General features: G+C 40.4%; 1 protein-coding gene across 3 annotated transcripts in view; it reads left to right on the top strand.

Annotated features, from left to right (window-relative positions):
• Positions 1 to 12,546, top strand: part of LOC140203938 (metastasis-associated protein MTA1-like) — a 183,926-nt gene that overhangs the window by 150,923 nt on the left and 20,457 nt on the right. For 2 of the 3 annotated variants that reach the window (XM_072270113.1, XM_072270111.1), the window contains 5 exons: positions 3,800 to 3,889; positions 6,396 to 6,539; positions 7,037 to 7,114; positions 11,164 to 11,189; positions 11,778 to 11,932. In XM_072270113.1, coding sequence (XP_072126214.1) covers positions 3,800 to 3,889; positions 6,396 to 6,539; positions 7,037 to 7,114; positions 11,164 to 11,189; positions 11,778 to 11,932 — 493 coding nt within the window. The remainder of the gene's footprint in view (positions 1 to 3,799; positions 3,890 to 6,395; positions 6,540 to 7,036; positions 7,115 to 11,163; positions 11,190 to 11,777; positions 11,933 to 12,546) is intronic. The other variant, XM_072270112.1, reaches the window with a different exon arrangement.

Genomic DNA, 12,546 nt, shown 5'->3' with positions numbered 1-12,546 from the left:
CCCAGAACTATTCATAATACTCCAGTGCATTTGAAAGCCTCAGCATTACACCCTTATCTTTGAATTCTAGTTTTCTCAAAATGAATGCTAACATCGCATTTGTCTTCCTCATCACTGACTCAGTCTGCAAGTTAATCTTTAGGGAATCCTGCATGAGGACTCCCAAGTCCCTTTGCACCTCGGATTTTTGAATTTTCTCCCCATTTAGAAAATAGACCATACTTTTGTTTGTTCTACCAAAGTGCAAGACCATATACTTCCCAACACTATTCCCTCTGCCACTTCTTTGTCCATTCTCCTAAATCTTTCTGCAGCCTCCCTGCTTCCTCAACACCACCTGTCCCTTCACTATTGTCTGCAAACTTGTCCACAAAGCTATTAACTTTTTGCTTTAACAGAATTTCCTCATGATGCTTTTGGTTCTTTTGTTGATCACCATCTCCTACTTCTTGACCCCTGTGTCAATAGGAAGTCTCTCTCTCTCTCTCTCTCTCTCTCTCTCTCACTCACTCTCACTCTCACTCTCACTCTCACTCTCACTCTCTGTCTCTCTCTCTCTCTCTCCCTCCCTCCCTCCCTCCCCTTAATGATCCTTTAACTGCTGTCCTAGTGAACAGCCTCACCTTCTGCTGTCCACCCAAATACTGAATTCCCTTGTTCCTACACCTTCTGTAAAGCTTCCTGCACCTTAATTGTGGTTCCCAGAACTGGGCATAAAATTCCAGTTGTGGCTGAGCCTTTATGCTTTGTTTTACAATAAATGGGAAGAAAAAAAAACTGCGGTACCTGGGAAATCTGGAATGAGACAGAAAATGCTGGAAACACTCAGAACATCAGAGAGCACTTCTGGGAAGACGAACAATCAATGTTTCAGGTCAGGTTGAAGTGAAATTGTTTCTTCTGCCATAGATGCTATTTGATATGACCAGCTGAATATTTCTATTATTTTCTGCTATTAGCCATTTTCCCAACTTGCCTTCAATGAACTGTGCTCAAGTACCTCAAGATTTATCTGTCTTTCAACGTTCTTTAGAGTTGAGCCCTCTACAGTATATTACCTCTTCTCATCCTACTAAAATGTAACATTCCACATTTCTCAACACTAAATTACATCTGCCACCTGTTTGCCCATTCTACTAGCCAGTTCATATCTTCTTCTAATGGTTCACTATGTCTCCCAAGTTTTATGTGATCTGCAAATTAGGAAATTTACACCTGAATACGAATCAGTGAAATGCAGTAAGAAAAGCAGTGGTCCCAGTACTGACTCTGGGGAACTCCAGAATACACTTGCCTCCAGTGTTTTCCTGTTGCTTTGCCATGTTTTTAATCCATGCTGCTATTCCATGGATATTAGACTACTTGTATGCTTTATGAAGTCCATAAATATGGTATCAAACTCACTTCCTTCATAGAAACTCTGTGTTACTTCATTAGATAGAGGAGGATTACAAGAAATTACAGGAGGCAAGTTGCAGAATAGGCAAATACTTGATTAATGAATTTCAGCATAATTACAGTGCCTATAAATAGTATGGAAGTCTTAATGTTTTATTGGTTTACAACATTGAATTACAGTGGATTGAATTTGGCTTTTTTGACACTCAACAGAAAAAGACTCTTTCATGTCAAAGTGAAAACAGATCGTTGCAAAGTGACTAAATTAATTGTAAGTATAAACACAAAATAATTGATTGCTTAAGTATTCACCCCCTTCAAGTCAGTATTTAATAGATGCACCTTTGGCAGCAAATATAGCCTTGAATCTGTGTTGATAGGTCTCTATCAGCTTTGCACATCTGAAAATTGCAATTTTTCCCCATTCTTCGTTACAAAACTTCTCAAGCTTTGTCAGATTGCATGGGGATTGTGAGTGAACAACCCTTTTCAAGTCCAACCACAAATTCTCAGTTGGATTGAGGTCCGGACTCTGACTTGGCCACTCCAAGACATTAACTTTGTTTTTAAGCTGTTCCTTTGTAACTTTGGCTTTATGCATGGGTAACTGTCTTTCTGGAAAATATTTTTTTTCCCAAGTCGCAGTTCTCTTGCAGACTGCATCAGGTTTCCTCCAGGATTTCCCTGTATTTAACTGCATTCATTTTACCCTCTACCTTCACAAGCCTTCCAGGGCCTGCTGTAGTGAAGCATCCCCACAGCATGATGTAGCAACCATCATGCTTCATGGTAGGGATGGTTTGTTTTCGATGATGTGTGGTATTCGGCGTACATTAAACTTAGCTTTTAGTCTGATGACCAAAAAACTCAATTCTTCTTCCAGCTGACTGGCAAACTCTAGCTGAGATGTGAGTTTTTTTTTCAACAGTAGCTTTCACTTTGCCACTCTCCCATAAAGCTGTGACTGGTGAAGTACCTGGGTAACAGTTGTTGTATGTGCAGTCTCTCCCATCTCAATCACTGAAGCCTGTAACTCTTCCAGAATTGTCATAGGTCTTTTATGTGGCCTCCCACACTAGTCCCTTTGTTGCATGGTCACTCCATTTTTGAGGCCTGCCTGCTCTAGGCAGATTTACAGCTGTGATATATTCTTTCCATTTCTTGATGATTGACTTAACTGTATTCCAAGGGATATCTAGTGACTTGGAAATTTTCTGCATCCATCTCATGACTTGTGCTTTTCAATAACCTTTCCGCGGAGTTGCTTGGAGTGTTCTTTTGTCTTTGTGGTGTAGTTTTTGCCAGGATACTGACGCACCAGCAGTTGGACCTTCCAAGTACAGGTGTATTTTTACTACAATCAATTGAAACACTTTGACTGCACACAGGTCTCCAAAAACGAATCTCCATTTAACTAATTATGTAACTTCTAAAACCAAATGGCTGTGCCAGTAATGATTTGGTGCGTCATATTAAAGGCGGGTGAATACTTATATAATCAAATATTTTGTGTTTTATATTTGTAATTAATTTAGATCACTTTGTAGAAATCTTTTTTCATATTGACATGAACGAGTCTTTTTCTTTTGATCAGTGTCCGAAAAGCCACTGTGATTCAATGTTGTAAAACAATAAAACATGAAAACTTTCAAGGGGGTGAATACTTTTATCGGCACTGTATTGTGTTTCAATACAAAGAGAGATCACTTGGAAGATACAAGTCAAGTTGAATATAAGGAGCAAAGGGTTCTTGGAGTACAAATAAAAGTTGAGCCACAGGTCAGCAAAGGCCATTAAGAAATACACACCAAGCAACTCAGGAATCCATAAGAAGGAAACATTATGCTAAATGTGTATTATTGCTTAATAAGACCATACATGGAGTATTGTATTCAGTTGCGGTTGACAGTTTATAAAAAGGGATGCAGAGAATTTGGAGAAGGCAGAGAAAACATTTAGAGGATACCAGAAATGGGAAGGTTTACGTCATCAGGAAAGGATGAGCACATTAGATCTCTGTTATCTTGAGAAGACTTAAGTGGTCCTCAAAATTTTGAAAGGTTTCATTAGAGTGGATACCAAATGCTTCCACTTGTGGAGAAGAGCCTAACTAAATGTCGTCATAAGACAGCCACCTAGAAATCGGATTAAGAATTCTGAAGATGTTTCTTTAACCAAAGAGTGGTGAAAATATGTATGTAAGAGAGGAATAGAGGGTAAAATGAGGAAACCTGACAGTGGTCAGGTGGAACACAAAAGCTAATGATATGAAATGCTTGGTTTCCTCCTTGTCTTCATACATGTTGAATGCATTCTTATTTGGTGGTCAACTGTTGGACAGGTTATGAAACTAACAGTTGCTGTTTGTTGGTTGTATTAATGTTCATTCTTATTCTCACAGGCACTGCTAGACTTCCAGAAATTGGGGAGAAATCAGTTAAACTCAAACCCATCATCAGGAAGTCCCTGGAATCTATAGTAAAATACTTGGGTAAGCAGCCACATCTGCACAGATTCACAATTTACTTAGTATTTACCAGCAAACACTACAATCTTTAATATACACTCAGTGGCCACTTTATTAGATAAACTTGCTCCTTAATGCAATTATCTAATTAGCCAATTCATGAAGCAGCAATTCATAAAAAGCATGCATATATGGTCAAGAGGTTCAGTTGTTGTTCAGGCCAAACATCAGAATGGGGGAGAAATGTGATCAAAGTGATTTTGACTGTGGAAGGATTGTTGGTGCCAGAAACTGCTGATCTCCTGGGCTTTTCAAACACAACAGTTTCTAGAGTTTACAGAGAATGGTGCAAGATACAAACACATCCAGTGGGTAGCAGTTCTATGGGCAAAAATAGCTTGTTAATGAGAGAGCTCAGAGGAGAATGGCCAGACTGGTTCAAGTTGACAGAAAATTCAAGTTGAAGTTTGTCATCTGACTATACAACTAAACGAAACAATATTCCTCTGGACCATGGTGCACCCACAAAACATATATCACACACATGAAACAAAATATTACCACAAATAAGTTAATAAAATATAATTCAAAATGCATGTGGTATGCAGTACAAATAGACAGTAAGCAGTACAGTAAACAGCTTACTGTCCTAGTGACAAGATCTCAGTGGTGGCATGGAAGGAGCTGTTACCCAGTCTTAATACTTTTGTCCCTCTTTCCTGACAATAGTGAGTCAAAAACATTGTGGGCTGGGTGGTGGAGATCCTCAAAAATGCTTTGAGGTGTGATTCTGTTAGTGGTATTTACTGTCCTCTGTAGGGTCTTGCAGTCCATTGCCTTGCAGATTTCATATCAAAAATGATGCAACCTGACAGAACACTCAATGGTGCTCCTGTAGAAAGTTGTTAGAATGGGGGCAAGGAGCCTTGCACGCCTCAAATCTCCTCAAAGTGTAGACATTGCTGTGCCTTTTTGACCAGTGGGGAAGTGTGGATCCAGGTTAGATAGTCTGCTAGAACACACCAAGGAACTTTATGCTCTTCACTCTCCATGGCAGAGCCATTGATGTGTAATGGAAAGTTGTTATCCTGTGTCTTCCTGAAGTCCACAATCATTTCTTTTGTCCACGTTGAGTCTCAGCCTGTTGTTGTCACACCATATGACAAGCCTCCTGTACCTCCTCTGTACATGCTGATTCATCAATATTACTCACGAGGACAACCGCTGTTTGAGTTGGATCTGACAGTGCAGTCATGAGTTAGCTGCGTGAACAGTAGTGCACTGAACACACAACCCTGGGGGCACCAGTGCTTCATGTGATGGAGCTTGAGATGTTGTTGCCGATTCAGACTGACTTGGGACTTTCTATCAAGAAGTCCAAGATCCAGTTACTGAGAGGGGTGTTGAATCTCAACGAGGACTGTTTACCAGCTTTTGAGGGATGATTGTATCAAATGAAGTTGATGAACAACATCCTGGTGTACGAAACACCATTTTCTAGCGGAACAGGAGCACTTCATGATTGCTGAAGTCAGTGCCACTGGGCAGTAATCATTTAGGCCAATTACCGAACATGACAGTAACTCTTACTCTTCTGCACAACAATCGTGTGGAAGAACATTTCTGAACACAACACGTTGAACATTGAAGGAGGTGGGCTACAGTTGTGGAAAACCACAAACATATACCCAGTTGCCATGTTATTAGGTACCTTCAGAGGAGAAATAAGGAAGAATTTATTTTGAACCAGAGGGTGATTGAAATCTGAAATGTATTCCTTTATGGTTGTATAAGCAAGTATGTTTAGATGAACACATGAAGCACTGTAGCAGAGAGGGTTACAGGCTAAATGCTGGTAAATGGAATTAGTATACAGTTAGTGGTACCCAATAAAGAAGGGACCTAATAAACTGGCCACTGAATTTTCATTGTCTTCTGCTGCTGTAGCCCATCCACTTAAGGTTCAATGTTTTGTGCATTCAGACATGATGTTCTGCTCACCACTGTTGTACCATATGGCTATTTAAGTTACTGTCTCCTTACTGTCAGCTTGAACCAGTCTAGCCATTCTTCTCTTTATCTCTCTCATTAACAAGCCATTTTTGTCCACAGAACTGCCACTCAAGGAAATTTTTGATTTTTGCACAATTCTCTGTAAAAGCTGTAGAGACTGTTGTGCATGAAAATCCCTTGAGATCAGCAGTTTCTGAAATACATACGCCACCCCATCTGGCATTTCATTCCACGGTCAAATTCACTTAGATCATATTTCTTCTCCATTTTTATGTTTGGTCTGAGCAACAACTGAACCTATTGACCATGGGTGAATACTTTTGTGCATTAAGTTGTTGCCACATGATTGGCTGATTAGATATTTTCATTACTGAGCAGGTGCACCTAATATTGTGGACACGGAGCAATGCGCCCTCTAAAGTGTGAGATTTTCACTAGCATTTATGGAGTTGTGCCTCAGCAAAACTTTGTAAGTGTATGTTACAGTCAGTTAAATATGTATTCTTCTATACTGCAGAACTCCATCCACCTGTTAAGGCCGTCCCTAGTCTTGCTGTACATGGAGGAAGTGTGACTCCTGCGAAGGTGCTGCCTGTCCTGAATCATGGCTCTCCAACAATTCTGGGCAAGCGTGGATATGAGCAGCACAACGGCATTGATGGTCAGTATATTGTACAGAATATCGCAGATGCTTGAATACCCAGCCAATGATTTGAGTTACAATTCCATGATATTTTCACAATTGCTTTTTCCTGCGAACACCAAGCATAAGAAGAAAGTTATGTGATTGAGTTGTAACAAAATATGACATGGCCATAACCTATTTCTGCTATCTTTAAGTCAAATCTTGAGACAGGCTATGTATAGGTTCCTGCCACAGTGGGAGCTCTATACAAAGTGGCTTGCAATAATGGAGCCTAATTTTATCTGGGATAAACTTTGGAGTCATAATGATGCTGTCCTAACCTATATCCCATTGCGTCCCTTGTTTCCTTAGTAACTCCTATAGAGTTGAGGGACAAGACTGAGAACTCTAGCTTAATAATGCTTTACTAAATAGTCCAGTCATGCTTACTGTAGCTTGATCGTATCTCAGCTTAACTGAATGTAGTGTTCTGTATTATTCTTCATTACTGTATGTTGGTCCTTGTTTACCAGGCACTATGAAGAAACGTCTGTTGATGCCGTTTAGGGGTAAGACAATTGCGCAGTCGTGCACACGGCCACACACTCATCGTGAGTGCTTTGTGTTGTCACTCCCCTTGCAAATCCTTTTGCTTTGATAACCTCCAAAACAGCCTTTGTGTTGCATTTCAGCATTGATCAGTTTCTGAACAACCAAAACTCCCTTCACATGTAGAATTAATTGTTCATATAATGGTTTAGGTACGTAGCAAGACTTTGGTCTGGGAACAGGATCTACTTAGTTCCAGGACTGAGTGAGTCTTTGGCTAGCAGTTTTGTTGCTCTCTAACTTCGCATGTGGTGATTTCCCAACTCTCCACTGTTCTGGGTGGATATTGCTGACCAAGGGAGGGGTTTCAGTGGTGTACCTTTCATGCAGTAGCATGGATTGAAATGTTGTGGTGAAACGGATATGGCTGTTTGCACCTTGGAAACATTGGTAATGATCTTATTCTGATTTCTTAGGTAAAGTTTGTTCTCAGGTACTGTGTCATGCAGGGTAGTCTATGATGGGAGTGCACAGCAAGTTCAGGGAAACCAGTTTAGAAGATCTGATGATATTGGGATCATGATGGAACATGTCACCCAGCTGGCCAAAATAATGGGATGCTTTGACCAACAAACAGGGAGATTCCCCATTCAAACCAGCCTTCAGTGAATTAGCCAGGGCTGGAAGTGAAAGTCTGGAGGTAGTCTTGCTGCACTATGGTAAGCTTTCATCAGAGCTGTCACTGACTATCCTGAATCTCTGTTGGAAAGTGTGGCCAGGTTGACAGTATGACAATCATTCATGGGCATTGACTCCATGGCTGACTCACTCTAGTGCTTGGAAGAACTGATTGCCCAGTTAATGTGCTGGGTGTAAACAGGAAAGAACAAACTCCTTTTTTCCGATTTTAGACTCTGCACTGTGATGGCTGTTTGATTGGAAGTGGGTTTGGATACACACAGCTATTTTAAGTTTTAGGTGGTAATATTATATGGTGTTTGGCTTTCTGAGATGGTACCCATAATTTTCATGGATGTTTTGGAGTGTTATCGGTTTGCTATTCTGGCTTGTGCCTGCTTGTTTTCATCAATTTGTGCCACATTTTGTATAGAACAGTTTAAACTAGAAGGCCATCATACACTTCAGTGGCACGTTTCATACAGATGCTCTTCACACCCTTGCTCTTTGTTGTCTGTGTAACATATACTATACAGTGACTTAGCTTTTGAAAGCTTTTAACATTTCCTCACCTTGTCTGTTGGGCAGGAGTTATGATCAGATTGTGAATCTTAGAACTGTGTTGAGAAAGTCACTGTATTGTATGTATTACATACATATTCTCACTTGTATGGTGTTGCTGTATGTCCATTAGCTGCTCATCATTCCATCAACCTGAATGAAATGCATTATCTTGGGAATACTTTGCAGGCCATTATCAAGTCCTTAGAGACAGTACTTAGCTTGAATGTCAAAAATTTTTATTACTACACCAGTGCTGAGTGTTTTCTGGTTCAAGTGCAATCTTGGTAGATGACTCAAGCTCACTTTAGATGGTGCCTTTAAAGCTAAGGAGACTTAGTCCAAATGTTATAGAACCCATGTCAGAGCCAGGATATAACCAACTACTCCACCTAGCTCTCCCATTTTATATTCTTAGTGTTATTAAAATGCCTTTCAATTGGATACCCATTCAGTATCTGTTTGGATGTTCTAAACTATTTTCAGCTTCAGTTCTTTGTTTTTGGTACTCTGCATTCAGGACAGTGCAGTAGGAGTATTCAGTATCAGTTTTATAATGAGTACTTCATATTACAGACCAGTTAAGAACTGGGATAATAGAGCTATCCAGAAGATTGCTTTAATTCTACCCAGGGAAGTTTTAAAGGGTCTTTTAGTATTCATGTGGGATGGGTCTGAAAGCCAAGAAGTGTGTGGTCAGATAGGAAGAGTGGATGACATAGCCAGACCTGGTTTATTTTAACTACTGGCTGTCAGTTTCAATCCAAATATTCAGCCATAAGCTTTTATTGAAGTTGTCCTTGAAAGGTTGCAGTTGGAGTCCTGCATTTTTTTTGTGTTTGTATTTAAGTCTGAAATTGTGCCGTGGGGGTAAGAGGATCAGAAACTTTGGGGCAAAGATAGATTATTGTGGGAATGTGGTAAGTTCATCCTGCAATGCTGCTAAGTCACTGTAGAATCTAATTCTTTGGAGCAGTTGAAAGTAGTGGGCAACAATGGAAATTCATGAGTGAGACAAGTAATATTTATAAATCCCAGGTTGCCTTGTAAACCAAATTTTTCAGTTCAAATTGCACAATCTTTTGAAGTTTTGAATATCTCTATATTCTCTCCAGTGAAATAACAGGTGGAATGCTTCAAAAAAATTCTGAACAACTCTGTTACCAAGTCCACATGATAGATATAAGTTCCAACCTCCAAAGGTAGCAGTGTGTGGTAGAAATACTAGTGCTGAGTCCATGGCATGGTTTCAAAATAGATCAGTTGTGAGTAGATTAATCCAGTTAATCAAGTGAAGTGGTCATTCTTCATCTTTCCACTTCCCAATTGGAGCTATCATTGCCCAGATTGCCATTCCTTGTATCATAGGGTGGTCCTTCAGTCCTAGAGCTCACTGCTCTTCTTAGGTTCATTTTGTCTCTCCTTTACCTCTATCTGTTCCATTTAGTTTACTGAGTATAGAAAATTAATTTTATTTATTTAGTGATACAGTGCGGAATAGGCCCTTCCAGCCCTTCAAACCATGCTGCCCCAGCAACCCTTGACAAACCTGATTAACCCTAACCTTATGATGGGGTAACTTACAATAACTAATCAGCCTACCCGGACTTCGGACTGTGGGATGAGACCAAAGAGCCCTAGAAACCAAGGGGTGGTGGGGGGCGGGGGGGTGCGAGTGCACAGGGGCTCCTTATAGAACAGCGCCAGAACTGAACTCTGGAACGCTCCAAGCTGTAATAGCTTCGCACCAATTGCTATACTACTGTGGTGTAGTTTTCGAAGATTTTGACGACCCTGACCCTGACCCTGACCCTGACCCTGACCCTAACCCTAACCCTAAACAATGTAGCTGCTGGAAATCTGAAATTAATAAACAAACACATGTTGGAAACACTCAATAGGTATACCAATATCTAGAGAAAGCGAAACATAAGCATTTCAGATTGAAGACCTTTTGTCAGAACTTGTCATGACAGGTTTTTGTTTTGAAATGTTAACTCAGTTTCCTTCTCTATGGCTGCTGACTGACCTGCTGGTGTTTCTAGCATTTTTAGTCAGTTGTCTTTTTCCTTTTGTTCTGTTGATTGTCCAGTTCCAATACTAACTCCTCAGAGTTCTGTGTATTCAGTGGTGAGCCTCCATGCACAGAGTCCTTTCCTGTTTGTTCTGTGGCTTGGAGAACAGGTGATTTTTCCCTCCCCCACTTTTAATTTAATGGGTGCTAATTGCTATCTGTTGCCTCTTCAAAGGCTGACATCAGTGTCAAATCTGTCCTAGCCTGCAGTCTTCAACACAGCAAGGTGACTAGGAGTGGGAACCCAGTGTAATACCTAGCAGCCAAGCCTCAACAGATTGTGTGGTTATTCAACCTTTGACTCCAATGCTCACCTTTGTACAATTCATTGCCTCTGAAGTGGAAAACTAGAAAACTAGACAGGCTTCAGAAAAAGTCTGTGATACAGCAGTGTTTAAATATGCTGCCTGAGCCCCTGTATACAGATTTAACAGACAATATCACTGGCATGATGATGATGTTAAAAGGTTTGTGGGGTTCCAATGAATACAGTGTGATTTTTTAAAGTATTTCCAATATATTGATTATTAGGTTATCAGTAGCATCGATGCTTCAGGTACTTCAAAATGCTGGTTGGTTAAAAATGTCCATTGATGAAACTTGAGCTTGGGGTCAATTTGGTAGGAGGAATGGATTATTGACTTTACCCACCAAACTCTATTCCCCAGAGTTTTTAAGAATGTTTGCTCATTGTGCTTTGTATCTGAAAACACATTTCTCCGTTATATAACCGGTGGTGAGACATTTTCTTGTTATTGTTATACACAATACTAAACTACTTTTTGGTTTGTTTTTTAGCTAATCATGGACAAGTTAGACAGATGGTAAGTTTTTGTGTCATGATGCCTGTTACATTTTAACTTGGGCAGTTTCTTTTTAAAGTATATTTTAATTTGTGCTTGTGTGCGAAGTCCAATTTCAGCACGGTCATCAAATTCTCTTGTTGGTGTCACAGTGATTAGAGAACAATGTAAAACCTCTGTACGTTATCCTATCGATCATTCAGCACATATTATCTTCAGAATAAATTATCCCAAGGTAAGTAGTGCATGGGATGGACACGGAGTAAATCATGCCCTATTCTGTCCCCTCAAGCACTCTCAAAAGCAGATAGCACGTGCATGATCTGACTATACATGATCACATCACTCTTTCAGGATAGCATAGCAAGGGTTTGAATCTTCATGACCCACTGCTGACATCAGGGTTCTCATGGCAGGTGATCTATTAGGTGTCATGGGAATATGTTAAAGATGTAAACAAAAATGTGGTTTAACTATATAAAATGATAAGGGGTTCAGGTTTGCAGAGTTCACATTTGTAACATGGAACGATTAAAGGACAGGAGGAGTTGTCTTTTGCAGATCCTTTTCTTGTACTCCTGAGTAGTAATTGTTTGCCTTGTGTCACAGACGGCCATTAACCGGGGTTACATGATAAATGGGAAGCCATACTCAAGAAACTCTAAGGTGCTGAAGCCCGGCTCCCTTCCACCAATGAAGGGGAGGAGAATGAACTGGATTGATGCACCCGATGATGTGCTTTTCATAGCAACAGATGAGACTCGGTAATTAATATATTACTCTTGTGTCCTTTATATACTATATCATGTGAATCATAGCAAGTCTATTGAAACTGGTAATGCATCTTTATTAGTATATTCTGTCAATTTATGTCAGGACTTGAACTCCATTTTGAAATTCTTTGTCCTATTTTCACATCTCTTGATAGTTGCTTTTATATTCAGAAGAGCAAAAGGAGAGATTGGATGAATAAACAGGTGTCATAAGGGTTTGGCAAATTAAAAGATTATGGATTAAACCAAGGATAGTAGAAGTCACAAGGATATGGATGCATAATATTGCAGAGACTACTGAAACCTGGCTTCCAGCTCCAAGCCAGGGTAGGGAACGGTTGGGATTCAATCTGGAGAATTGTGAGGGAGGAGAAGGAGGCTAGAGAAATGAAAGGTAAGACACTGAGAAGTGTAGAGCAGGGATCCCCAACCTTTTTTGTACTGCAGACCGGCTGACTGGGGTGGGGGGGGGGGGGGACAGGTGGTAGGGTTGCCAATGGACAAGAGTAGCAGTCAAATTCGGGACACTTGTGTTTACCCCGAGAAAGACTACCATGACCATGAACCCTTGCGCGAGCACCTGTGTGCGCATGCGTGTACGTGCT

Source organism: Mobula birostris, chromosome 10 (assembly GCF_030028105.1).
Source record: "Mobula birostris isolate sMobBir1 chromosome 10, sMobBir1.hap1, whole genome shotgun sequence".
Taxonomy (NCBI): Eukaryota; Metazoa; Chordata; class Chondrichthyes; order Myliobatiformes; family Myliobatidae; genus Mobula; species Mobula birostris.
The sequence above is the reverse complement of the archived record's forward strand: the minus strand, read 5'-3'. Positions and strand labels throughout refer to the sequence as shown.